General features: G+C 36.0%; 1 protein-coding gene across 9 annotated transcripts in view; it reads right to left on the bottom strand.

Moving 5' to 3' along the window:
- BCLAF1 (BCL2 associated transcription factor 1) overlaps positions 1 to 24,892 on the bottom strand; it is a 29,954-nt gene extending 5,062 nt beyond the window's left edge. The window contains exons 1-11 of one of the 9 annotated variants that reach the window (XM_036870915.1): positions 24,759 to 24,892; positions 18,381 to 18,484; positions 16,508 to 16,621; positions 14,758 to 15,666; positions 12,830 to 13,495; positions 12,521 to 12,690; positions 10,053 to 10,158; positions 8,873 to 8,957; positions 6,166 to 6,341; positions 4,883 to 5,063; positions 3,656 to 3,802 (exon numbers count right to left, since the gene is read on the bottom strand). In XM_036870915.1, coding sequence (XP_036726810.1) covers positions 3,656 to 3,802; positions 4,883 to 5,063; positions 6,166 to 6,341; positions 8,873 to 8,957; positions 10,053 to 10,158; positions 12,521 to 12,690; positions 12,830 to 13,495; positions 14,758 to 15,666; positions 16,508 to 16,611 — 2,544 coding nt within the window. In that variant the 5' untranslated portion in view covers positions 16,612 to 16,621; positions 18,381 to 18,484; positions 24,759 to 24,892. Of the gene's footprint in view, positions 1 to 3,655; positions 3,803 to 4,882; positions 5,064 to 5,869; positions 6,033 to 6,165; positions 6,342 to 8,872; positions 8,958 to 10,052; positions 10,159 to 12,520; positions 12,691 to 12,829; positions 13,496 to 14,757; positions 15,667 to 16,507; positions 16,622 to 18,380; positions 18,485 to 24,758 lie in introns of those variants that run through there. The other 8 variants (XM_036870920.1, XM_036870916.1, XM_036870921.1 and 5 more) reach the window with 8 other exon arrangements.
- Between the last annotated feature and the right edge of the window lie 1,219 nt (positions 24,893 to 26,111).

The following is a 26,111-nucleotide window of genomic DNA, read 5'->3' as shown; positions in this document are numbered from 1 at the left end:
TTATTTATTTATTTATGGCTGTGTTGGGTCTTTCATTTCTGTGCGAGGGCTTTCTCTAGTTGTGGCAAGCGGGGGCCACTCTTCATCGCAGTGTGCGGGCCTCTCACTATCGCGGCCTCTCTTGTTGCAGAGCACAGGCTCCAGACGCGCAGGCTCAGTAATTGTGGCTCACGGGCCCAGCTGCTCCGCAGCACGTGGGATCCTCCCAGACCAGGGCTCGAACTCGTGTCCCCTGCATTGGCAGGCAGATTCTCAACCACTACGCCACCAGGGAAGCCCCACTTTTTTTTTTTTTTCCCCCCCGCGCCAAGAGGCATGCAAGATCTTAGTTCCCTCACTAGGGATTGAACCCATGCCCCCTGCAGTAAAACCACGGAGTCCTAACCACTGGACCGCCAGGGAAGTCCCTAAGGATACTAACTCTTAATCCTCAAATTCTTACATCCAAGATTTTAGTCTTATTACAGACTAATTAAAATTAATTACTTCATAGATGTCAAAGAGGATGTTCGATATTTATAATACACAGCCAACAATATGTTAACAAAGGAAGCCATATCAGAACCAAGACCTTCTGAATCCTCTGATCTCTTCTCTATAGAATGATCAAGTTTCAAAGAGTGAATTTATTAAAGGGCCAACCCAAACGTCCTTTCCCACAAGGGATTTTCTCTTCCTCAGATGACATCAACTCAACATGGAGAACTTGCCCATTTTAGTACTTTCCCACTTGCTCCAACTCTTCACATACTCTCACCTCTCCAGAGAATTTCAGGTTCTGAAGACTATTATCTTTCCTGGAATATTTATTATTGAAAACATTACCTTATCTTTGCATAAATCAAACTTCTGAGAAGGAAAATTTCAGATTAAGAATGCAACAAATCTTACTACTACTCAGTACTAGAGGAAAAATGATACGAGCTTTAAGAACCTTCTGGAGCCCAAGGCATGGGTTCAAATCCTGACCCCACTCCTACTGGCCATGTACCTTTGGTCAAGCTGCTCAATCTCTGTACCTCTCTCTGCGTTTTTCATCTATACAAGTGGAATAATGGTCTTACCTCAAAAGGACTTCATAAGCATGAAAATAAATTCATATATGTAAAACACTTGGAATGGTGCCTAGCATAGTATATGCTCAATAAATGCTATCCATTATTATTACTAAGTATTAAATGTTTCATTACTGTGGACAAAATTTCCATGTTTGTCAAAACCTAGGGGAATCTATAATTTTCAATTTCATTTAGTCTCAAAAATTTTTAAATATTTCTATTCTCAACACTAGTTGTCTGAAAAGTCAGACCCATTCAGACTACGCAAAATATTTTAAATTTAAATTCCCAGGTAAAAACCAGAGTTGTCATTCCAATAGCTCATTAATTAAGAACAAAAATAATTAATTTTGGAAACTGATTTATAAGAAAAAATGTGATGTGTTAAGTTTACTTCTAGTGACATTAGTCTGTGACAAATGCACGTGTATGTCTATATTTATATAGAAATGGAGATTTTTAAAATATAACCCAGAATAGCAACATATAAAATGTTAAATAACACTTCTTAATTAGTACAACTAACACCTAGCTATATGCCAATAAAAAATAATTATGTCCCAATTTAAGACAAAAACTGTGATACTGGAGACTGAAAGAACACCATAGAAAAATGAAGGTCTGGCCTAAATTAAATATTCGTAAAATGTTTAAGGGTGCCAAACAATTACTATCTACTTGTTCACCTCTCATTTCCCTCTTAACTTTTTGTCCTTTCACATTTGCTCTATTTGTCTGGCATTTTTACAATCACTCACTCCTCACCCCACCTTCGCAAGGTTGGCCTTTTAATCTCTTCTGACTGGGTGATCTTACTGTGGCTTTGTGACTATATGATGGCTCCTAGACTTTTTCTCTCTAGATCTGCATTAGCAACTGCCTACTGCACATTTCCACTTAGTTTCTGCCCGGCACTTCAATAACAGAACTTAATCTTCACCTCAAATTAGCTGCTTTCCCCTTTATTCCCTATCTTTGAGAGATTCCATCTTCTCACTACCAACACCCAACTAGTGGCTCCCTGAATAAGCCTTCATAAATGTTCTTTAAACTCTTCTCAAACCTATAGCCCCTTAGTTCAAACAATTATTTCCCGGATCTGTTTGTCACAACCATGCTTTTCCAAACTCTGCTTAACATACAAATTTATTAAAGTATTATGGCCTTCCAAAATTTGGCTCCTACTTTTTCTTAACTTTCCCAAACTTACACCAAATCACCTAGCCATCTGAGTACTGGAGTTCTCTAAGGAAATTTCACTCCTGCTTTCTTACAGTACACCTGCTCATCTTTTAAGCTCAAGATTCAATCCAAAATCGTCTACGAAGTCTCTCCTAATCAGTATCTCCTTTGCAATAATCCACCATTTCCTCCTTGGGAGGAAATCCACCATATGTATTTAGAATGTTCTCCATTACTAGGTCTCTTAAGCCAAGAACTGAAATCATATCTATCTTTCCATCCACAGCATAAACAGCAGTCTATTCATAAATTCTTAAATTGAAAAGGAGATAGGTCTTTTAAACTTTTCTGTAACTGAATAAAATGGCTTTCACTTTCCAGACTGTCAACTCAAGCATAAATTTCTCCTCACAGGAACATATGTTGTGCAAACATTATGCTTAACTTTTTCAGACTCTTGGTCATTAAAGTACCCCAAAAAGAGGCAAATGGAAATTACATTTTTGAAACAGCTACAATGCTCATTCTTCAAACAAAATATAGATCTACTTCAGAATACAGCTCTGTAGCTCCAATTTAGCTGATGGCATGGTCATTCAGGTTTATTCAAATATATTCATAAAAAGCCAAATGAAAGACACATTTCTATAAAATCCAGTACTGTTCTCCTCCTTGCTTCGACAAAACAATTAGTCTTCAGAAATAGTCTCTAAAACATGACTTCCCTGAGAAGCTATGACAAAGATGAGTATTCTGGTAATAGTTTTTGGTATTTTCTCAAGTTTCTATAATACAGGAAAAAAACCCTCTTCTCCCATGCCAAAGTGCAGAAAATTTCCATCATTACCTAGAGAATCTTTCAGGATCCACCTCCTCTGGCTTCATCCCTTATAAAACTACTTCAGAGAGAAGAGCATCACAAGGAAGCACTAAATTAATGTGTATCTAGCAACTTCTCCATAATGTAATTTTTCATCTTCCTTTTACTGCAATAAAAGTTATCAGCCTCCTGAGAACCTTAATTACATGTACTGTGAAAGAATTCTTCTCGTCTTTCAATTAAACAAATAGCTGCGATGATGAAAAGTAAATCTTAATGAGAAGCTTCTACAACTTTTACCGTCTTATAGACAGATACAAAACAAGTTACTGTTCTTCTCTGAATGTGGCTATCAAATCAGGTATATTTTTACTTTACCCTGATCAGCCCATAGGTGATTATCAATAAAGTATAAACAGGACTAAAGGGACCCACATTTTCAAAACTTCAAAATCTGGGTAATGATTTATTTTAAAAGTTTCCTATATGATGGTGAAATCTTCTCATAGTAGTGGATACCTGTACTCAAATGTATTCACCCAGTATGCTTTGAAAATTAATGCAAACCAAATAAATAGAGATTTCTAACACCCACCAAGAAGTACTTCTTGCTCTTTGGGGTATATTCTGGATCCCATTCCTCTTCCTTCGGTCTCTTTTGAAAAGTAGTATTTGAGTTGTTTGGACCAGTATTTGTCCCAGCAAAAACTCCTCTGGCTCTTCCTCTGCCTCTAATTCGAAACTGATTAACATTAACAAAGTTGTTTAGTAATGAAATCAAGAGGTATTAAGTTACATGCAAACTCTAATTTTACTGCAGTAACAAAAAACATTCCCTAATTTCTTTCCTAAATCTCAACTTCATGGCCACTGAGGCCAGTAAGGAGGCAAAAAATTCTGCCTACTGAAAGCTGAGTAGCTTAAGAAGAAATGCAGTCAACCTAATTAGTTGACAGTGCAGTCAGAATACTGCACTTTCAAGGCCTGAACTAAAATTTTTAAATAATCAAGTTGGTTTGTTTCCCTTCTACTAGTCAAAAGAATTGTCTAATTCCTAACACTAACATCCCAAGTGTTCAACTACACCTATCACCATATAGGCAAAGCTCTTCTTTTCCAAATGATCTAATTAGTGAACCCCACTAATAACCAACTGGATACTTGCTCAAGGTAGGAATCTGAATCTAGAAATTAAAGAGTCAAGAAGATGCACTACTATGAAGTCATTAAATTAACAACTGTAACAAATTTATGGAAACAAGGGAATAATGCATATGCTATGTAGAATAAAAAAATAAGATATAATTTCTATGATTGATACACGGATAAACAAGAACTTGAAGAAAATAGGCAAAAATGAAAATAGCTGTCAATACAGAGATGAACATATGGATTTTTTTGTTTGTTTCAAGACATTTTTTTCAAGAACTAAGTGATTAAAGAAATGGATCTCAATCATTAACTTTGCTTGACTCTTGGGTCTCTAAGCACTATGTAGTTACTGATTCCAATGTTAAGAAAAGTTATCTAGTTTATATAGATGCTTCTAAATCTCAAAATGGCATTTTATTTTTTTAAAATCAGGCAAAAACATTTTTAACTTTATATACAAAGAAAGCATCATCCCAGCTCCAGCCCTTCCTCACTCCCCCTAAATGGCATTTCTTAATGACGATATATCAAATACCATTTTATTTTTCAAGCCTATAGGAGTAATGACTCACACAACAGACAATGTCTGAAACATATATTTTACTTTCCTTATATATAGTACTCTTAAATAAAGTTCTACCAAATGATCAAAGATAATTTTATTACTTACAAAGGTTCCTCGTGGTCGGCTAACTCCTCCAAAGCCTGAGTATTCTTTCAGTTCATGGTGAGTTTTAAATTCTTCTTCTCTTTCCTTCTTACTCTCCTTTTCTTCTCGAGAACTGGGAGAAGAAGGTGATGCTGAAGAGGATGAAGATCGAGAATGATCTTGCTCTCTACTTTTATGTTTACTGCAAAATAAAGGAAACAAAAAATGTGTGCTATTTTTAAAAAAGATAAAAAGACCCTGTTGAATCTTATAATAAGAGGGATATTTTTCAAGACAAAAAAACTATCCCCTATTAAAATTATTATGCAACTAAAATGATTGGGTGTTAAACTTTGACATAGTCTGTTTCCATTCTCCTTCCATATTCGTTTTACATCACTACTGAAAAACATGGTATGACATGCCAGTTAGAAACTAGCAGTCTGGAAACTTCAAGAATAAGGTTCAGTTCTTCAATATTTTTAACTTATTTTTATTTTAAGGAAAGGAAGAGAAGAGTAGGAAAAAGTAAGAATGGTCTTAAGGCCATGTTTCAAAATGAATGCAGTTTGTACACCCTGCGTGAGAACAGTTGATATCGTTTAGGCCATAACTCCGTTATTGAAATAAAAAAAGCATATGATATTACAAATACCAGTCATAAATTTAAAAACACAAGTAAAATCCACCATTTACCTAATGAATAGCAAGGAAAACAATCATCTATAATATTTCTTAGTACTCCTATTATTTATTTGACTCTATGATGATCAATTTTACATGATTCTAATGCAACACCCGAAAAGGTCATACCTGCGATAACTCTTACCACTTCTAACAGTATCCATGGAAACATTACTTTGAAAATTGCCATTTCAAAAAAACTAGTCCTTCCTCCCCCCCATCTCTCCCATGTTAAACCACTAGACATCAGTTTAAAATTCTTGTACTCTGGGTGTTATGAGTTGAAAAAGTGCGGAATCAAGCATAACGAACCAAAGTTCTTACACAAACTGTTTCTAGAAATGCACTGCATTGAAGTCCAACCTCCTGATGTAGCCTGGATAATAGGACACATTAATTTGTCATTTTTTTTTTCAGTGTTAGCTTGCTATTCCAAAGTTTTTGTCCTCATCCACCATAAGCCGTGTAAAAGACAAATATATTTTTGCTGTAAAACAAATAATTTTAATTGTTTAAATTTAAACATTCGATTACACAGTCAAAATTGAAAGCAATTAAGCTGACAATTATTAAAGGCTAATTAGAAGCTAAAACCTAACTCAGACAGTTTTAACAATTACCTGTCATCTTTGTAAGATTTGTATTCCTTGTAATCTTTTGGAGTTTTTTCCTGCTTTCTTGATCCACTGGATTCCCTGGAGCCCTTGGAATCCCCCCGTTCTTTACTTCTTTCTTTTCTCCGACGGTCAATGTCATGCCGAAGATCAGCAGAATCACACCTTAATTTTTTATCTCCCTATAAAAGACAGATGTAAAATACAGATTTCAGGGAAACGACAGGGAAAAAAATACATATATATGTCGTGTATGTATGTATGTGTCTGTGTGTGTGTGTGTGTGTGTATATATATATATATATATGTGTATATATATATGTATATATACACACAACCAAATTTTATGCCAGTTTCTAAGCTGGCATTTTAGTATCAGAAAAGAATGAATAACATACTACTTCCATACTTAGTTTTGTTTAAAAATGTACTTGATGTTTTCACTAAACATCTGTGTACACAAGTATAATGAGACTGGGGAAATTATTAAAAGATAATCATCTTGAAAATGTCATAGTATGTCAATGCTTTTTGTTCAAAGCAATCCATAATAAACTTTCATACATAAAATGATACAATTATTTTTCCACTCAGCACATCCTCATTATCATCCCTCATCCTTCAAAATGGTTTTTTATATAGTTTAACAATGATAGAGGTTATACTCAGTTGTGGGTGTAGCCATCTGCCTATAAAGTTAAGGGATCCTAAAGTAATGGTTCTCATTATTTAAACCTCGTTGTCATCAAGCTCTTCCCATGTAAGTTGACCAACCCAATAAAAACCACTTCAAAAGTTAAGTATTCTGCAATTTCCGTAACATGCAAGTGTAATATGATTAATGAAACCAACTGAGGTTGAACAAGGGTAGAAACAAAGCCAGAAAGATATTATTCCCAATCCTGTACTCAGTATCTGGGCCATATACTGCCCTTTCTCAATTCAGGTATTGCAACGGACATTAGTTTAACTGGGTCACAATTCACCTCCTTCTTGTTCCATTGCTTTTTCAAATACTATATAATTTAGGAAGATGGAAAAGAGGCATCTAGGAATGAAGAAAAATTATACATCAGTAAGATGCTAAGCAATGTGGACATCCTTGCTAGTATTCAACAATAAGAAGTACTTACTCTGGGAAGTCTAGCTATAATGTTCATAAACATTCATAAAACTATAAATGTATCTCCAAATGATACCAACTACTCACCTATTTGCTCCCACTGTAACAAGAAAAATCTAATCAAGAGCAAAAACCTTCCTATTCACCTAGTAATACATTATTACCAAGTCCACAAGTAACAAGATAATATAAGTGAAAGTATTTTGTAAAGGCCAAACTATATATATACACATATATATACATATACATACATATATATATATAAACTACATAGTACTACATATATGTTAATTGTTCACTCAGATAGGAAGATAAAGGATAAAAAGCAATGTCATATCCTCTTGTCCTTCCATTAGTTATCACTATTTTCCCTCCTCTCGATCAAAATCGGTCTGAGTAACGAAGAGAGAAGGAAGATACTCTGTCAGAGTACAATAGACTAAATTGTGGGCAAAACAAAATTAACCAACATTGAACCCAAGGTATTGCAAGTAAAAGCCAAAATTAGCATTCACTTCTCAGAATCTGGTTTTCCAAGATTAATGTGCCCCATGCAAAGAAACCACTTTCTTCCTAAGCTCTAAATTTCTTATCTAATGAATAGCATGCCTAATTAAAATGGTTATGTACTACAACCATTAATAACAGCTTCTAGTAATAAAAATGCCAAAACAGCCCAATTATTCAACTCTGCAAAACAGATGTATTCTCACTCTTCCTATTAGGAAACCAATGTCCAAGAAGCTAATTACTTTCCTAATATCACAGACAGTACTTGGTGATGGCCAGAATTGGAACCAAGCAATACGCTTCCAAGCTCCCTAGCTTTTTCACTACAACAGACAGTTGCTCCCTTTTAACCTTGCTCCACGTTTCAACTAGACTTTTATGGACTGTCATATAATCTACCTAGAAAATGTCAATTTCAAACTATCAATTAATCAGAGTCCCTTAACGACTGAATTCCATACTCAGAGTCCCCCGACCCCAACGCCAGTCATTCCAGTCATTCACAGACTCCTTTCTCAAGTTTAAAAGCATTCTTCCACAAAACAAAAACAGTGACACAGTTTTTGTTCCAAATATTCATTTGTAAACCAGTTCTTAGAATGCTTATTTCTTAGTCCAGAGCAAAAATGCCCAGTAGCATGGAGATTACTTCTTGTTCTCTCTGTGAAGAACCTAGAGATATTAATTTAGGCACACATAAATCACGGAATATTTATTCTGGCTCATCCATTTCACCTCTAACAGAAACCCTAATATAATTTGTATCTTTGCTTTTATAATTTTCCTTTGTCTACTCATTGATTCTTTGCCCTTTTCTTAGAACTAGTTTCTTCCTTTCAGTAGCATTTAAAAAAATTATTCTTGGTTTAACTTACATATATAGTACAGTGTCAGCTTAATTTCTTCTAGGAAAATACACTATACACACTACCATAAATATATACATAATGTATTTACAAGTTACAGACAGATGATATCCATGAACATTTTGCCTAAACAGACTATGCTTATTAGTACAATATCATTAACTAAGCTGAAGTTAACATGAGAAAAAAAAAAAAAGGTCCATTCAAAACATACCTTTTGATTTTCTTCTTTAAAAACTCTCTCTTCCCCTGCTAAACGGGTGTGCTTCCTCAGGGCACTTGGAGAGATGTCAATTCTCCTTAATGTAAAATAAAGTCTTTGTAGTCACATTAACTTTATGGTTCCACAAATTCCTAAAATTGTCCCTTTTTGTAAAGAAAATACTAGACAGTTGTTTCTCTCCCAGTTGTCTAATTTAGCAAAGCAAGATTATTAATCTAATTCCTAATAATTAAGAAATAAAAACTATATTTATTAAAAATGAATTAAAATGCTTCAACCAAATTTTTATATATAAATGAAGCCTGACCTTTTAAGATATCAAGCTTACTTTAACCACCAAAAAAGGGAAAACATGTTTTGATTAAATTGGATATTATCATTTTAAGTGTTAATCATCATACAATTATAATACATTGTGTATCAATAAATATACAAATAGGATTATTTGTTAAGTATCTCCAGTATTTTTACAGATTCAGTAGATCTTTAGTTTTATTCTGTGCCTCTCCTTGCCTTTTTAAGCTAGTGTCAGTTTCATCTTCTCAGTGCCTCTTCAGCAGTGACCACCAAAACCATACCTACTTTGTATTTAAGCACCGAATTAGATACTTTATAATCAATACTAATTGTCACCACCACCCTGCAAAACAGGCACTGTTATTCTTGTTTGTAGATGGGCAAAACTAATGTTAAGAGATTAAATAACTTTTTTATCACAACGCAATTAAGTGAGAGAGCAAGGACTGGAACATAACCGTCTGACTTCAACGTTCACGATCTTTTCATGAAAAACAATTCAACCTTTCACCAAGCATTTTTATTTTACAAACTTACTGGAAGTAAATCGAATTCAAGCGTTACTTACTCTAGGCATCCAACCCCCTCTCAACATACAAATGTGGTAACTATTTAATTCCATACTGGCAAGTGACAAGAATTAGTATTTTAAGTTCTAACAACCAGTTTAAACGAAATAAAACTGAAAATTAAGAAGAAACAGTAAATTACAAACTTTTCAAGACTGGAAATATATTTATTCAAGCTATAAATCAAAGTTCATTTGTGTCATGACATCCATGTAGTTCCATATATCTTGTCTATAGTTCCAACATAAACTTGTTTACACAGTGTCTTCCTATCAAAACATTTTTACATGCCCAGTATACATTACCTGTGTATCTCAGGGCTCTTTTGCCGGGCACTATGTTCTTCAGTGGCTTTCTGATACGAAGTGAACCTCTCGTTTAGGGTCACTGCAGCTGATTTGAAGTATTGCTCTGTTGATTTAGGAGAAACACTGCCCAGTTAGTTATCTTTACTTTTAAGAGGGATTTTCATTTGTGACAGAAGGGCATGTAGCAGGTGAAAAGAAAATAAAAATACTCAAGAAACCTAGCAGAAGAGAACCAAGTGTTACAAAGAACTCCTACCCTGTCCCTTGTAACTTCTTGTACCTCAACAGGTAACTGATGCAAAGTTCCTCACAGGTCCCTGTCAATATTGCATATAGTCCAAGAACAATAAATATATTAAATTGAGTCTCTAATTCCATTTCAATAATGCACTACACTTCCTCAAACAGAACAAAAAGGAACAATAATATGTGAATGTCCTTAAGCCTTGCCAATATGAACCAATGAAGTTAACTTCAAGTAATCATTTGCAGAAAACAAAAAATGCTACAATAACTACACAGCTAGTTTTAGTAAGCTAATCAAAGTATTTCAGCAAGAACTATGTTGACAAGAAAAACTGGATTTAAGAAAAAACTGAATACTGCCATTTCAATTGGAAAAATATTTTTTAAATCAATTACTCCAAAACTCTGGCATCTTGGCAAACCTGACAGCACATTTGATATTATTGTCTTGTCTTTCTTTTAACAACTTTAAAATTAGTAATAGCAATACTGATTAGTTTGTAAACCATTTCAAAATATGCTGTAGATGTAATATAGAAAGACGTATAAAGTCATAAAATGTTACATTATGAAGCAAGCTATCTGCTTAACAGGTCAACATACATCTGTGTCAACTTACCGCCCAATATCCAGCACATGTCTCATAACCAATCATTAAAACTTGAAACGGCCACTACAAGGGTAGTGCCTCAATCATAATTCCATGAAACCCAGGAATTTGAGCTAGCAACTCAGTTTTTATGCCATTTTTGCCAGGAAGACAGAAGATTCAACTTTGCCTGTATCTTTCAACAGCTATTTTACTTTGAAACATGGATTTGCCATTTCAAAACATATTCCAGGACCTAGTTACAATGAAAAAGAAAACATCACTGGGCATTTTCAGCTCTATATTAAGTAAGAGCTGTTCAGATCGGTTGCACAATACGAATAATGAAACATAACTACAGTTTAAAAAAAAAAAAAAAAAGAAAGAAAACGAAAAAGGAAAAATTTTATCAAAACCTGATCTCAAAATTCACCAATAAATTGTAAAATGTGGAGACAGGTCAAAAAAAGGTGAAAAAAGAAAAAATGTTAACGTTTCATATTCTATGCACCACAGTAATATGGTCATAAACTGGTTCACAAACCTAGTTATAGCCAAATAACAAAACTCTTTTGTTACTATGTTTAAATAATTACAGTCAAAAAGAAATTCATTAACTAGTCACTGTTTTGAAATATCAAATGCATAAAGAATTTGCTAAAGGCAAGTTTCAGCTATTATGAGTTGTTCTCACATCCAAAGACAAACTTTTCAAAAAACGGCTTTTCAGAGCAACAGCAATAGAAGATTCCTAGGTAAGAAACTATTTCAAAGTAAACTGCCTTTCAAACACAAAACCAAAATAATAAAAACAAGATCTATTTGCCCAAAAAGTCACATGCTAAAACCTTTGAAAATTATTAGTAACTTTGAAACTAAAACTACATACTAGTGAAAATAGAACATCACTACTCAGTTGAAATGAACACGCTTATCAACCCTAGGACCTAAAGAAATGTCATAATTATTATCCTACTCAGTCACTATTCACAGAATCACTACTTATCCAACCTACTTATAAATTTCTTGAACTTTTTTCCCCTTTAAAAATCCTAATAACGTTTTTTCTGGTTTATTTATCGTATAAAAAAGTCAAATATTATAACAAGTTAACTAATACAAAATTAACACAGGAAATTAATACTGTTTTTCCCCACTGGTTTCAAGTTTCTTTAAAAGTTAAAAAGAAATTCTTAATAAATAATAGTAACGATACTGCCCCACTTTGTTATAAATCCATGCCGAGAGTACATTAATACAAGTCACATGCATGCAATCAAAGATAATCTGTAAGCACCCTGCACTTCAAATATAGTATTACGGTACATTTCAAAAAGACTTTTAGCATTGTATAAATCTACGTCATGTTTTATCATGATACAGATTTTTAGGGTATGTTTTAATTCTATTTAGCATTTTAATCACTTTATTAAATATTAAAAATCACTTTATTAAATAGGTCTTAACGTTAACCAAACTGTTATCTCTTTCATGTAGTGCTATTTTTCCAAAAATTTAATAGTCTACATATATTTGCTAGCCCTGGGGTGCATTAATCATTACACATAGCTGTTCATTTTTTTACTTGCAAGAGAAATTTAATTCCCGATAAGAAACATACTAAACATACCTTTAACATGATGAACCAAGGACACAATGTGTTGAATAAATGACTCTGAAGTGCTTTTGCTGGCCTGTGGCAACTTAATGTGGTCAAAGATGGATCGGAATTCTTGCTCCTTCTTGACAGAATGGACAAGTGTACTAGCAAGTAGCCTGTCTTTAGTCAAGGAAGCAGGTCTGGAGCATATCGGTAACAGACACATACAAACAAAATATACCATTGGTTTGAATATGAAAATGGGAAGTACATTCAGAAAATAATTAACTGGATTATTAACTAACCACCCACAGATTACTAGGTATCAATGTGGATTACCTGTTAGAATCATCAAGAGGAACAGGTGCCATTTTGAGTTTGACTTCGGGACGATGAGAATCACTGGCTATCATTTTGATCCTAAGTGGGCTCTCCTCTCTGAAGGTAGACTTTTCTCGTGCATCCAGATTCTTGTGTAGAGGGGGACTGTAATCAAAGAGGTCTTTGAGCTTTTCAGACTTTACCTGCTCAGGTGACTGAGTTTCTTTCTTTACTGTTATTCTCTCAGAACTTTTGTCGTCTTCCTTGTGCTTATCTTTTGTAGTGCTAGGCCTTTCCACTACATATCCAGTCTCTTTAAGTTTATAATTTTTTTCTTCTCTAAATCCATCACTTTCTCTATTGCCTTTCAATGAAACTTTGGACTTGTACTTGGGTCCTTCCTCCTCAGTATTCCGGTGAGATGTAGTAGCAAAATTTTTACCCTGATCTGCAAGAACTGACTTCCTGAACTGTCTATAATCCTCTGTCTCCTCTGTGTCATCCCCTTCTGAATCATTAAACTTTTGTTTTCCAGACTCTTTATCACTGAAGTAATCTAGAGCTTCCTGATCTTCCCATTCTCCCTCTGCCCTCCCTTTCTCTGATCCTTTCTCCTTTGGAGCCTCTTTATCCCTGGTATTACCCCTATCAAGCAGGAATACTCTAGACTCTTCATCTGTGAACCTGTGAATAAGCAAAGAAGAGGATGGTAACTCTGGATTGCATTCATTGCAGATCACTTGCATACTTAAATGAGCTTCCCAATATCACAGGACCAGTAATAAGAGGAAAAAATCCTACTGAAAAGTGCTTTTTCAGATTCCACTTTTAAAAAGCATTAAACTCATCCATACAGCTTACGTACTGAGTTTTTAAATAAATTTACATATTAGACTTCCTAAAGTTTAAAAAAAGTAAAGCCATTCTCAAAAACCTATTCTATTTATAGTCCACAATTCTGCACTAACAAATCCAAATTTCCACAGAGATTCTAGAACATACAACACAGCTTAATTTCTGAGGCTAAGAACCACTAATAAACAATATACTTATCTATTAAAATTCTACTTATGATTATACTCAAAATCTCAGACTATTTCACTTATCTAATATAAATAAGAGTTCAAAAAAGTGGACTTCAAAGTAATTAATATTAAATATTTAATAGTCTATCTAGATCACAAAATAGTTCATATATACTTTGCAGTAGAAAAATGATGACTTCTGGCAATATTAAGTAGAAACTATGTATCAGTTCAATAAGAAAATTAATTTTAGATTGTATAGCACCAAACCATAAATAGCATGCTTGCAGTATTCCCTCATTTGTAAGTCAATCACACTACCTTAGCAACCCATTTTCATTAAGCTTTTTAGTAACCTTTAGCAATGCTTGAAATTAGAATTCAAACCAAGTATCTCTTTGAAATGTTTACTTGAGTAAGAAATACCATTTACCATCTTTTCTACAGTCAGGCAGATTCGTTAAAAACTGGCAGCTGGACTGTTTATAATACCACACAAGAACATGTAATATAACTGCATTATTTATGTAGGTCACATTATAATGGTAAAGAGAACAAAATAAGCTAACACTTATAAAATTAATCTGTTTTTACAACATGTTAACCGTTAGTTACAACATGTTAACCGTTAGTTATGCTTTATGCTACTCAATTTCTCATTTATATTCTGAATTCTGGACTAAAAATGGATAAAATGAAAAGGAGGAATATGAATTAGCTTCATAAACATTTATTAGAACACTTCACTTCCAAAGTTAACAAGATGTAAGTAAAAACAACTTGGAATTATCTTATAAAGAAAGAAATCATGAGTAAAAATAGCTAAATACACATCACAATGCAATATTTAGTCTTAAAATCCAAAAAGAATTCAAAGAACAGAAGTATTAATATTATAATCTAAATTCTCTCAGTTCTTACCTTTTTAAGAATTTTCCTGTCTTTGCAGTTTCCTGATCTCCACCATCAGGATAAAATGAGGATCGTCCCCTAGCCTCATCTCTTGGAGCATTCTGTGGTGTGATTGTCTTTGCAGGGCTTCTTCGTGAAGGGATGTGATGAATTGGACTATTCTGTGAAGGACTGTATCTACTAGATCCATTTCCAACAGAACCAGACCCAGACCTTTCAGGACTATGCTGAATGGAATGTGAATGCTGAGAGGGGGTGTTTTTTGCAGAGTGTACTGTACTGAGCATGGGGGCATCAGAGCAAGATGAACTCTGACTAGGTGGTGTAGCAATTGGTGAAGGACTATGGGGTGATCTGGGACTATTATCATATGCTGAAAGGCCAGGCCAAATATCACCAGATGTGGCTGATTTATTAAACTCATCAATAGATTCAGATGGGTCATGTTCAAATGTATCTTTTGGTTCCTCCTGTGATTTGTTTTTCAAAGGACTCTCTTCTTGGGGCTCCCCTTCAGCTTTTTTGGTTTGTTTTTCCTGAGACCCTCGTCTTTTAGAGACAGGAGACTTGCTATATGGGGACGAAGAACGAGAAGAGGATGATCTTGGAGACCTAGATGATCTATATGACCGGCGAGATCTGCTTCGGGATCTTTGAGAAGAAACGGATCTTCTTTTTGGACTCCTGGAACGTGAACGACCTCGTCTAGGACTCCTAGAGTGTCTTCTATTCCAAACAGGTCTATATCCACCTCGATGATATCTACCTCCTCCTCCTTGATAATACCCTCTACCCCTTCCTCTGTACCCATAAGGTCGTCTCATCCCTCTATTATTTCTGTAATCTCGGCGATAATCTCTAGAATACATGCGATCCCTACTACGAGATCTTGAATATGTCCTGGAACGAGACCTAGAACTAAAAATAAAATAAATATCAATGCAAGAAAAATAAACTATTACATCCTACAATCCCAAATACTTCTGGTTGAACATAACATGTAAAGTGTCAAAGCCAAAAATGTATTTTTTTTAAAAAAGCCCTCATTTATAAAAAAGTAAAAATTCACTGTTTTCAATGAAGAAAATCTCAATTCTAAGATAAATATTGAGAAAATAAAGGACTTAGGAATGAAGGCACAGAAAACAGGGGAAAAAATTGACAACCAACAATAGGACACACTAACAAATTACAGTACCTTTATGCAGGCACTTAAAGTGATAGTGTTAAAAGAAAATGTAATGCCATGGAAGATATTCACCAGTGAAATACCATTGGCTAAATGCATGCATAATAAAAAGTTAGGCCTAGAAAAACAGTACAGGAAAATCATAAACAAGTATTAATTCGTAATGAAAGTATGGTCACTTTTATTTTCAACTTGTGGTCTCTATTTTCTATGCTACTTAAAGAAAGACAACCAGAGTTCATCATTTTTAAACAAAAGAATAAACCTATTGAGACCTCAGAGTCAGAAATGAGAAACTATGAAACAGTATGCAAAGACTGCTTACTGCCAAATAATTCTTACATTATCCAATTCATCTCTTAACATTACAGCAGTTCCCACTTATCTGTGGGCAATACATTCCAAGACCCCCACTGAACTAACTCTAAAACAAGGATAACAATAGATCCATTCACAGGCTTCTTTGAGAATAAAACATGTTAATGAATGTAGCACTGTGTAAGCACTTCTGAAGTATTAGCTGATATGATTATTACCGTTATTTAAGGAATTAAAAGCACAGTAATTCACCTGTATCTCTTCTTTCTTGAGTGTGATCTTGATCTTGATCGTGAACTAGACTGTGATCTAGACTTTGATCTTGAAGAATGTGATCTAGAATTGGAGCGACCCATTTCTTTTCTCCTAGACAAATGAGAGAGCGAAAAAGGTTAAAATCACAATACAAGTGAAGAAGTTTCAATTATTTAACTTATTTTCAGATACAAACTGAATTTACAAGACATAAGTTTCTCAAAGGATATTACTCATCATTATTCATGAGTACTAAGACAGTCAATTATCCCTAACTAAAACTGTATTTTCACCTGCATGACAGGTACTGTATAAGGAAGACACAACAGAAGATTTCTATGGATTGCCCCACCTATGTGCCTCAATCAAAAAGGCAGCAGCTGCAGAAGCCAGAAAGAGCAATGATATCAGACTACAGCAGCATGTTAGATGTTATTCCATGCCCAATACAAATGCCTACCTCTCCTGTAAAAAAGATAAATAACATCAGAGTATTACAGATAACGAACCTGAAAAAGAGAAAATAAAAGTGGCATAATACTAAAAAAAATAGAATAAACCTACCCGACTGCCACCATAAGTGCTTTATGGCCTTGAAATGGGACTAAATTGACCACTCCATGTATACAATACTGCTTGGAATGGTGATGGATAGTCTCCTAGTAGAATAAAGGTCACTAAGTCTGAACAGCTGGAGCCATGGCTCTGCTTTCAATAGTCATGACTGCAGAATAAAAATGGACTTATGTGACAATGCCTAGTTCACCCTGTAGCCTTCTGGTGAGAAGATGAAAAAGGACAAAAGATGAATAAACTGAAGAGACTGCTGCAAGAAAGAGATAATTTGGAACTACAAGAAAAAGAGAACTTGGGCACCCGTATTCTAACTTTTCTAAACACTGCCTAGTATCTAATACAATAATCAGACCTCACAGAAATCAGTAACAGGACTAAATGATTTATAAGATCTACTCTTCACAGAATTAAACATATACATATGCCTCCCAACTTTATTCCTGCTACACTATTTCCAAATTTCCACTAACTTATACAAATTAAGTAATTTTTTTCCATAAAAATCAACTCACTATAAACTTTCTTAATAGCCTGCAATTGCCATATATTTAAACCATTTCTCCTACCATCAAAATGTTTTAATGCACTTATTTGACCTACCTAGACTTTGCTCAGTATTATGAAATAGTATTTGAAAGTACTAAGATGAGCTGAATTATAGAGGAGACAATGATGTCAGCATACTTCCTCACCAAAAAACCACATAAATGACAAATTCAAGGGGTGTCAAATATTTATTTCAAAACAAAACATATCTGTCTTCAAAGAGACAAATACCAGCTTTGTCTTCTCTCACTCTTAATTCCAAGTAAGTTAAGAAATACATAAAGACAGTACTCTCCTCAGAGTTGTAGTGAGGATTAAACAAGTTGATACATGTAATATACTTAATACAATGTTTAGCACATAATAAGCAATCAACTTTAATTACCTTAACACGCACATAAGGGGAAAAAAGCTAAGTTACAGAACTCCTCTTGCATGCATAAAGGAGGTAGTTAAATAAGCAGAGTTATTTTGTCTTGTTTTACTTTTAAATAACTTAGTGTGTTCTGAGTCTTTAAGCAGATGTGTTTATAGAAGTAGAAGCAGGCACACAACCTAGAAGCAGAAGAGATAGACAATCTTTTCCTTAAAACCAACTTTTAAAATCTGGCTTACTTCATACAAGCCACCAGAAAACCCCCAAGAGCTTCAGACCACATCACTTTTAATCAGTCTAAATCATGAGTTCAGAAGTCACACTTTCTTAAATAAGCCAAAACTGAAAACTAGAAAAAAGGATATTATTTACCTTGGGTTTTATGCAGGATCAAGCAGTCAAGTGAAGTCTTTGAAATACTGTAAAATTCTTCCTGGAGAGAATGTTCTGAGAAATTAAATTCTAAATTCAAACTCCTAGCAAAGATAAAAAAAATATGAATTTGAATTATGGTAAATTAAAAATTCACTGTTTACAAAGCATCACACTAAACACTGCAATAAACTCTTAATAAAGGCACTAAATATTTCATGGAATGGGAAACTGATTCAGGAAAAAAATTTTTAACCACAAAAGCTTAAAAGAACTTAACTTTTTTTGTTTCAATCAGAACGCAGCAGTGCATTATGAAACTGAAGCACCTTTAATTCAAACACCTGAATTCTAGTTTTAGCAATTTGGGCTTTAGAAAACAGAAGCTATGCTGTCATCCTATCAGAAAATTCCAAAGTGGCTGGCATAAGTGGCCATCTTGGTATATCAAAACATGTCATGTATCTATAGTTAGTATTCATAATGCTATAGTTTATAACTTAACTACAATATGAGTTTATTTTAGTGCTCTGCTATTTATCTTACTCTCTCCTGGTCACTTCCTTTCATACAGTTTGGTTTCATTTGAAGCTGGTTTTTTAAATTCATGTAACAGCCATCACAGTAATTCTAATTTTGTGCCTAAAAGCATTTTGATACATGTACAGATGTTCCAATAAAAGAACAGCCAGTAGATGAAACAAATATCTATTGGAAGCCAATGCTCTTCCTAATTTACCATTACTATGCAAATAAATTTAAATTCTGCACAGACTATTAAGCAGTTTCAGTATTTACTGAAAAACTTAGCCTAATGAATAACATTCAATGATTATCAATTATGTGCAAAGAACAGTCAAAAAACACTAGGGGAGCAGAAACTGAACAATGTAACATTGTACATGCCTATACTCAAGGAATTCATAAACCAACCTGAATGAAGAAAAAACAATATGAAAATCTGTGAATCTTACCAAGTTATCAATCCAATGAAAAATGAGTAAAAATGAAAATACGAAGTAGAAGAAATTAAAATTAAACTGGTAAATCAAGAAAATGTCCCCTAAATACCCATGACCCTACAGCTGAGGGGATTAAGAGATCTGAGCTTTCAGATAGGAAGGAGGAATAGGAACTTAGCAATTAAGGGAAATACACCAAAATAAAAATTAGCAAAAACAAAAGGTCATGGATACAGAAACAAAAAGATTTCTAAAGTCCTTGCATGTTTAGTTTTAAAAATATCAAATCCCCCAAGTGGGCAGAGGAAAACTCTCATCATCTAAATTGGTGCGTTGTTATGAAACTTTATGCTGACCTAGAAGTCCAATACTACTGATTCACTGCTGGAAGTGATACAAGGCTCATTTTAGCTAACACTTCCCCCAAACAATTCTAAAAGGCTAATTTTAATTTCTATATATCCAGAGAAGAACCAACTGCCAAATCTCTCTTTACTCCAAGTGATGATTTTCTGAAGTTCCAAGAAAATATACACTAGAAATAGCAGTGAGGAAGAAGGGGCTGTAGGCTGTTAGACTAGTAGATTAGATATACATTCTTGTTCACAATCTATGAATATATTCTGAAATATTCATACCAAGAACTCAATGATCATATATAAAATGTCACACAATATACTTAATATATAATGTAGATTATATTGATATTTAATAATATATTAATACTTAAGACAGTACAAAGACTGTAATCTCCTCTATTTTTTTTTTTAATGAAATCTATGTACAAAAGCACTGTGCTAAATATTATGGGAGACATAACTGTAAAAGGTCCCTGCCCTCCCAAAAACTAAAGAGGAACAGAAATCAACAAATTACAGCAAATTAAACTAACTACCAACCATGTGCCCAGAATTGTGCTAGGTGACTTTAAATAAAATCACCTGATTTAATCCTCATAATCTTATAAACTACATATTTAACTCCATCTTTCAGATGAATCTAAGCTTTCAAAATTCATATGAATTTACAACGAAGGTGCCTATCACAAGCCAGGCACAACTATTCTAGTGTAGGAAATATAGCACTTTAAGTGAGACATTAAGTTCCCTACTCTCTTGGAGCTTATGTTCAAGCTAGGGGAAGAGAGAAAACAAAAAAGTGATGTGTCAAGAGGCAAAGAGCAGGACTACTACGGTGGGTCCTTGAACCGTATTTAAAGAGGTAACAGTTAAGCTAAGCTTAGACAAGGAACATTGCAAAGACCCAAGAAAAGAAAAGCATTCTAGGCAAAGGACACAAACGTAGCAAATTCAGGACAAAAAGACCAGCAAGAAGGTTCAGGCGCTGTGATCAAGGAGAGGGTATAAGATAAAACAGGAGAGACAGGAAAAGACCAAATCAAATAGCATCCAATAAGTAGGCCAGAGTAAAGAGTCTAGATTTTATTCTAACTGTAATGGGAAGACCCTGGAAAGTCTGATCAGGGAAGTCACACCATATTATTTAAGATGGCTGCTGGGTAGAGCATGAACAACTTGGAGAGAACAACATGGAGACAAACTAGAAGGTTGAAGTTCAATATAATGGTTGCCTGGATAAAGTGGTAGCAATAAAGAAAGAAAAAAGGCAAATCCAGAATCTGGTTTGGAAGTACATAGAGTCAACAGTATTTGCTCACAGATTGTTAGTGGTATGAAGCACAGGGAATTGGAAAAAAAGAAAAAAAGAAAAAGAAAAATCAACGGTGCCCCTAAATTCTAAGTTTTGGGCTCAAGTATCTGGAAGAAGTGCAAATTTGGGGACAAAAACAGGATATTTGTTTGCCCTTTTAGGCTGCCCATGGTCACAGACTGTAAAAAGTTAATCCAGAATTTGACCAAGGTCTCCTGTGCTCTCTCCGATACCCTGACAGATGCCTGACGTGGCCATAACCTACACACATCACTCAAAATGTCAAATCAATCTTCCCTCTATTCTAAACAAGATCACTTACTAACACACTGTAAAAACAGAGAATAAAGTGCTTCATGCACCTTTATCCAAATGATTCACCAACCAGTTAACACAAGAGAATGAGTCAGGCTTTATTTTTTTAAATAAAGTTCTTAAAGAGAGTTCCCTGGTGGCCTAGTGGTTAGGATTCTGGGCTTTCACTGATGTGGCCCAGTTCAATCCCTGGTCAGGGAACTGAGATCCCTCAAGCCATGGAGCAGGTCCAAAAATAAATAAAAGTTCTTAGATATCTTAACAGAGTTTATCGTTCATAGAATAATACATAATGATCAGCTAGAACACAAGTGATGGAAAGCACAAAGACAACTGGGCTCAACAAAATACACAAGTTGAAGCTCCTCCAGAAGAGATTCTTTAGGTTACCCTATCAAGCATACTTGAGCCATCTTAATTTTAGCATACTCAGGGAATTTGAGCTCCAGATTTTTGTAAACAAATTATTGCTATTCACATCTTTAATAATCCTAAAATTAATATCGCATGACTCTTACTCCAACTGACTAGGTTCAAAATTCTGACTTGACCAATAACTAGCTGTCCAACACTGGACAAATTACCTTAATCTCTTCCAGCTTCAGTTTCCACATTTATAAAATAAGGTTAATTACGATACTTACTCATAGGTTTAAAATTAACAAATTGAACTAATAAATGTAAGCAACTTAAAGTTTGGCACATGGTATGCACTCAAATGTTAACTATCATTATTGGTAAACCTGGTCTGTGACAGTCTTAACTGCAGTTTATTAATTTTGCTTCAAATGATTACTATATTTAAGTTTGATATTTTTGATATGGAATTAACCAGCATTATAAAAAAGGAATTTTGCTTTGAAACACTCCAGAAAAAATGAATTTGAAGAATAGATATATGTATATGTATAACTGAATCACTTTGCTGTACACCTGAAACACAACAGTTAATCACGTATATGCCAATATAAAATAAAAATTTTTTAAAAACAGAAAAACAAATAATATTAAAATTGGTAAATGCTGGTAATTATTAAACCTGGATGATAACAGTTCACTATTCTCTCAACTTTGTGCTTGAAAATTTCCACAAGTAAAAGCTTTAAAAAATGATAGGTTTAGCTGCAAATTTTTAGTTCTTTGTCCAGCTCCTTGTCAGCCTGCTTTAAAAAAAAACAAAAACAAAAACGCATAGAACTGAGAAAAAGAAAGAATACCTTCATTCTAGACCAGGGTGTGCCAATCCCTGGTTCATGTAGCCCTAAAAAGTTTTCTACCTTTTTTGGCCTCCACCTAGTATAAGGAGAAATACTGGATCAAGTAAAATTAAAGTGTTTGAAAATTCCAAAATAACACACAAATGTAGGCCTGTATTATTACTACATTAATGTTTGTAGATTGTTTTTTTCCAGCCCTGGGGACAAATAAAACATTAAATACTTAAGACTCCGACGTAATACTGATGACCACTGTTTAAGAAACTGGAGTTGAAAAATGAACAAATTCCTAACCTACAACTATAACCTAAACATTTACACTTACTACCCAGAGATAACTTGGACTTCTTGATTCCCTTACCTACTTCTTGTTATTTAATAAATCACTGTAAATTACACAGTAGAATTCAGCTAGCGGTCAACTAATGATTTTGAATGTAGCTTCTGGAAACTCCCAATCCAAAGCTTTATGTAGAACTGAAAAGACTTTCTTCGTTTCTGTAAGTCGTGACTCACATAGTTAATCTAGTACAGGTAGCTGCCCACATAAGTCATTCAATAAACTCAACTAGACCTGAGCCTACCAAGTGACAAGTTTTTACAGGTCTATTTCCAAGTCCTAAAATACTATTGTTCTTCCAAGTCAAGAATCAGCTCTACCTAAAAAATTTCCTTTGCCACCATTTTAATTATCTGAATAAAGGGGGATTTCAATGTTTACCACAATGTATAAGTGTAAGTGTGGTATTTTTTAAAAAAAGCTAACTGCCATCAGTAAACAGGCTTTATTTATGTTGTTCACCTAAAGTGAGATCCTTCGATTCGATTACTTACCCTAAATTGGCTAGGATCACATAATAATGCAAATAAACTGGTAGTGGTTTTTCCTATGTAAAGGTTCTTTATTGTCTGACCTGCAGCCCAACCCTTCTTTTCAACTACAGTCCAATCGGAAGGAAAATTCACATTGAGAGATAAGAAATTCTGTTTTGCTTTTTAATACCAAAAAAATTTTAAAGGCGCTGCTGCAAAGAGCTACAAGTCTGAAGCAGCTGATCTCTGTACATCATTTTTGGTCATATCTGCCTCCAACTTTAGTCTCTGTTTTTTCAATTCTAAAATGCTTTATTAAAAAAAAATTTTGACGTCGAAAAGTAGCTGCCAGTACTGCTGCTTGATTCTGACGAGATAAACCTTAAAAGTAAATAAAGCCAACTACGGACTTAAAATGAGGGCAAAGTCCTTAACCTCAACTCACCACTCCCCTCCATGTATACCACCAACTGTACCAATCACGGCTGCAACATTTCTAACGAGGTACAAGGGGCTGAAACTCTCGCAGAAAGGACGTGGCTTCGCGGGTACTACACAAATGCCCTTTAGGCCCGGGGGTGGCGGGGCCGTTCCATCGACTAAGGCCCACTGCCCAAACTAGGAAACCGTGATTAGGCACCAACTCCTACAGTCAAGAGTGCACTTTCGCTTCAAAGCAGAGTTACCAGGGGGACCCGATTAGATTAGCCCCGAAGACAATTTTCCCGCAACCCCGAAGGCCGGAGGCGGATGCCGGGGTCTGAAGAACGGAACAGGATCCTAAGACAAAGTAGGGTAACCAAAATAAGGCGTAAACCGACTGGGAGCGTGAAGCCGGGGAAAAGGAGTTCAAACGACGCGGAAAGGGGTTAGCTAACCTACCCAAGGCACTATGCTGTACGTCAGTGATCCTATCAAAGCCCCAAAGGCCGGGAAGAAAGGTGGCGATTCCAGCGAAGGAGAGGCGAACACAAGTTGTACTCCGGGCCGCCTCAGGGGCCGTAGGCGGCGGAGGGAGGGAGGAGGAAACGCGCGTGCGCGAGGCGAGCGTTAAGTCGGGCGCGCGCAGAGATCCGGGCTGAGGAAATGGGGGAAGGGTTGAAGAGAGAGATCTGCGCAAGCGCATGAGAAGGCCGCGCGGTCTGTGGGTTTCGAGCCAGGCTCGGAGCCAAGCGCGCGCGCACACCGTTCTCGCTGCTCACCCCACCCCCACCTTTTCGGGCCGTAGTGCCTCGAAAACCTGAGGGAAGCTGACCGGGAAACGCATAAATAACGGCGCAACGTCTCCTGGGTTCTCCTGTCGCCGCCAACCCGCCACTACCAACAAAAGATTCAACAATATTCACTCCTCCTCGACATACACTGCCCTTTGAGTGATTTGAATGCAACGCAAGGCCTACCTGACACGCCGAAGCACGGTTCCCGGGACTTATCTCCCTTGTAACTACACCGCGGCCATTTCCCGACTCAAGCACGGGAGAAAAACCATAGAGGTATCTTCAACGCGCGAGCTCCTCTCCGTCACTTCCGATTTGGGGCGTGGCCTCCGGTGCCACTAAATATATGGGCAGGCCCCGCCCACCCCTCCGCCCTAAACCGGCTCCCTGGCCGCTAAAAAGATGTTTCCTGAGGCTTTCTGGGAAGTCGCGTGGCTAGTCTCGCGCGATGATTTGGCGGCCCCGCCTTCCGGCCTTTAGCAGCCGCCTCCGCCAGGGTGGCGGTAGACAGCGGGCGGGGTCTTTTCGCTCGGCCCTGAGGTCGGCGGTCCACACGGTTGGGTACGCTGGCCTCTCTGCCTTGCGTTGAGGGAACCCTCCGGCCTTTTCTGTCGCCCCCACTTTTTGCTCGTCTGGTCCATGCTTTCTGTGGGGCCAACTCAGACCACGCCAGAAACAAAAAGATAATCTCACACTGAGGAAAAGACGCGGACGCAAGGGGCTGCTATGTTCGCACACTGCGTCTCTACGCCAGGAAGCGCCGCGTTTCTTCTCCGACGCCAACTGGAAACCAGGAAGTGCTGCTTTTGCTTTGATAGAAAATATGCCAGACGCACTTAGAAAGTAGAAAAATGGCCACGATCTAAGTCCCTTTTTTGAGTGGCGTCACACCAACTCTACCACCCGTAGCAGAGTTCACGCCGCAGTGCTCCGAAGCGGCTTAGGCTTCTTGGCGGTTTAGCGTCAGAGGATGCTGCTTTTTCTCGGACGTGGTTAAAGCATTACCACTTCGGAACCTAGGGACGCTGCCATGAGCATGAAAATAAAGCAGAGCAGGAAGCTTAACGATCAGTTGTGCTGGCCGAGAAACACAGCCTAATCTGCCAAAAATATAAATCAGGTTATAAATAGGCAAGCCACATTTGATTTGGATAGAATTTCAGCAGGAGCCATGTAGCACGTTTTCTATTAATACTTTGCTGCACTTACTTCCTTAGGGCCTAAAATCGTTATAACTTTGTTCTTCAGGCACGTAAACTGCCTTAAAGGATTTCAAAGTTGTAATTAACAACCAGTCTTCTGTCAGTTAAATGCAGTCCAGTATTGGGCCCTAGTTGTGAATTTAACACTGTATTTAGGGCGTTCTCTCCTCATAATCCAATATACCAGCTCAGCTGGAAAAAATACGTGATTTTCATGGGATGTACTCTCAGTTTTCTCTTATTGTACAGCCTGCCCCTCACCCCATCACCACCACCAGACTGTGGAAACAGTAATCTTTGGCCTATGTGGTGCACTGATAAGTCCCAAGCATTT

This window comes from Balaenoptera musculus, chromosome 12 (genome assembly GCF_009873245.2).
Source record: "Balaenoptera musculus isolate JJ_BM4_2016_0621 chromosome 12, mBalMus1.pri.v3, whole genome shotgun sequence".
In the NCBI taxonomy this organism is placed as follows: Eukaryota; Metazoa; Chordata; class Mammalia; order Artiodactyla; family Balaenopteridae; genus Balaenoptera; species Balaenoptera musculus.
This window is presented reverse-complemented; position numbering and strand designations above follow the sequence as displayed.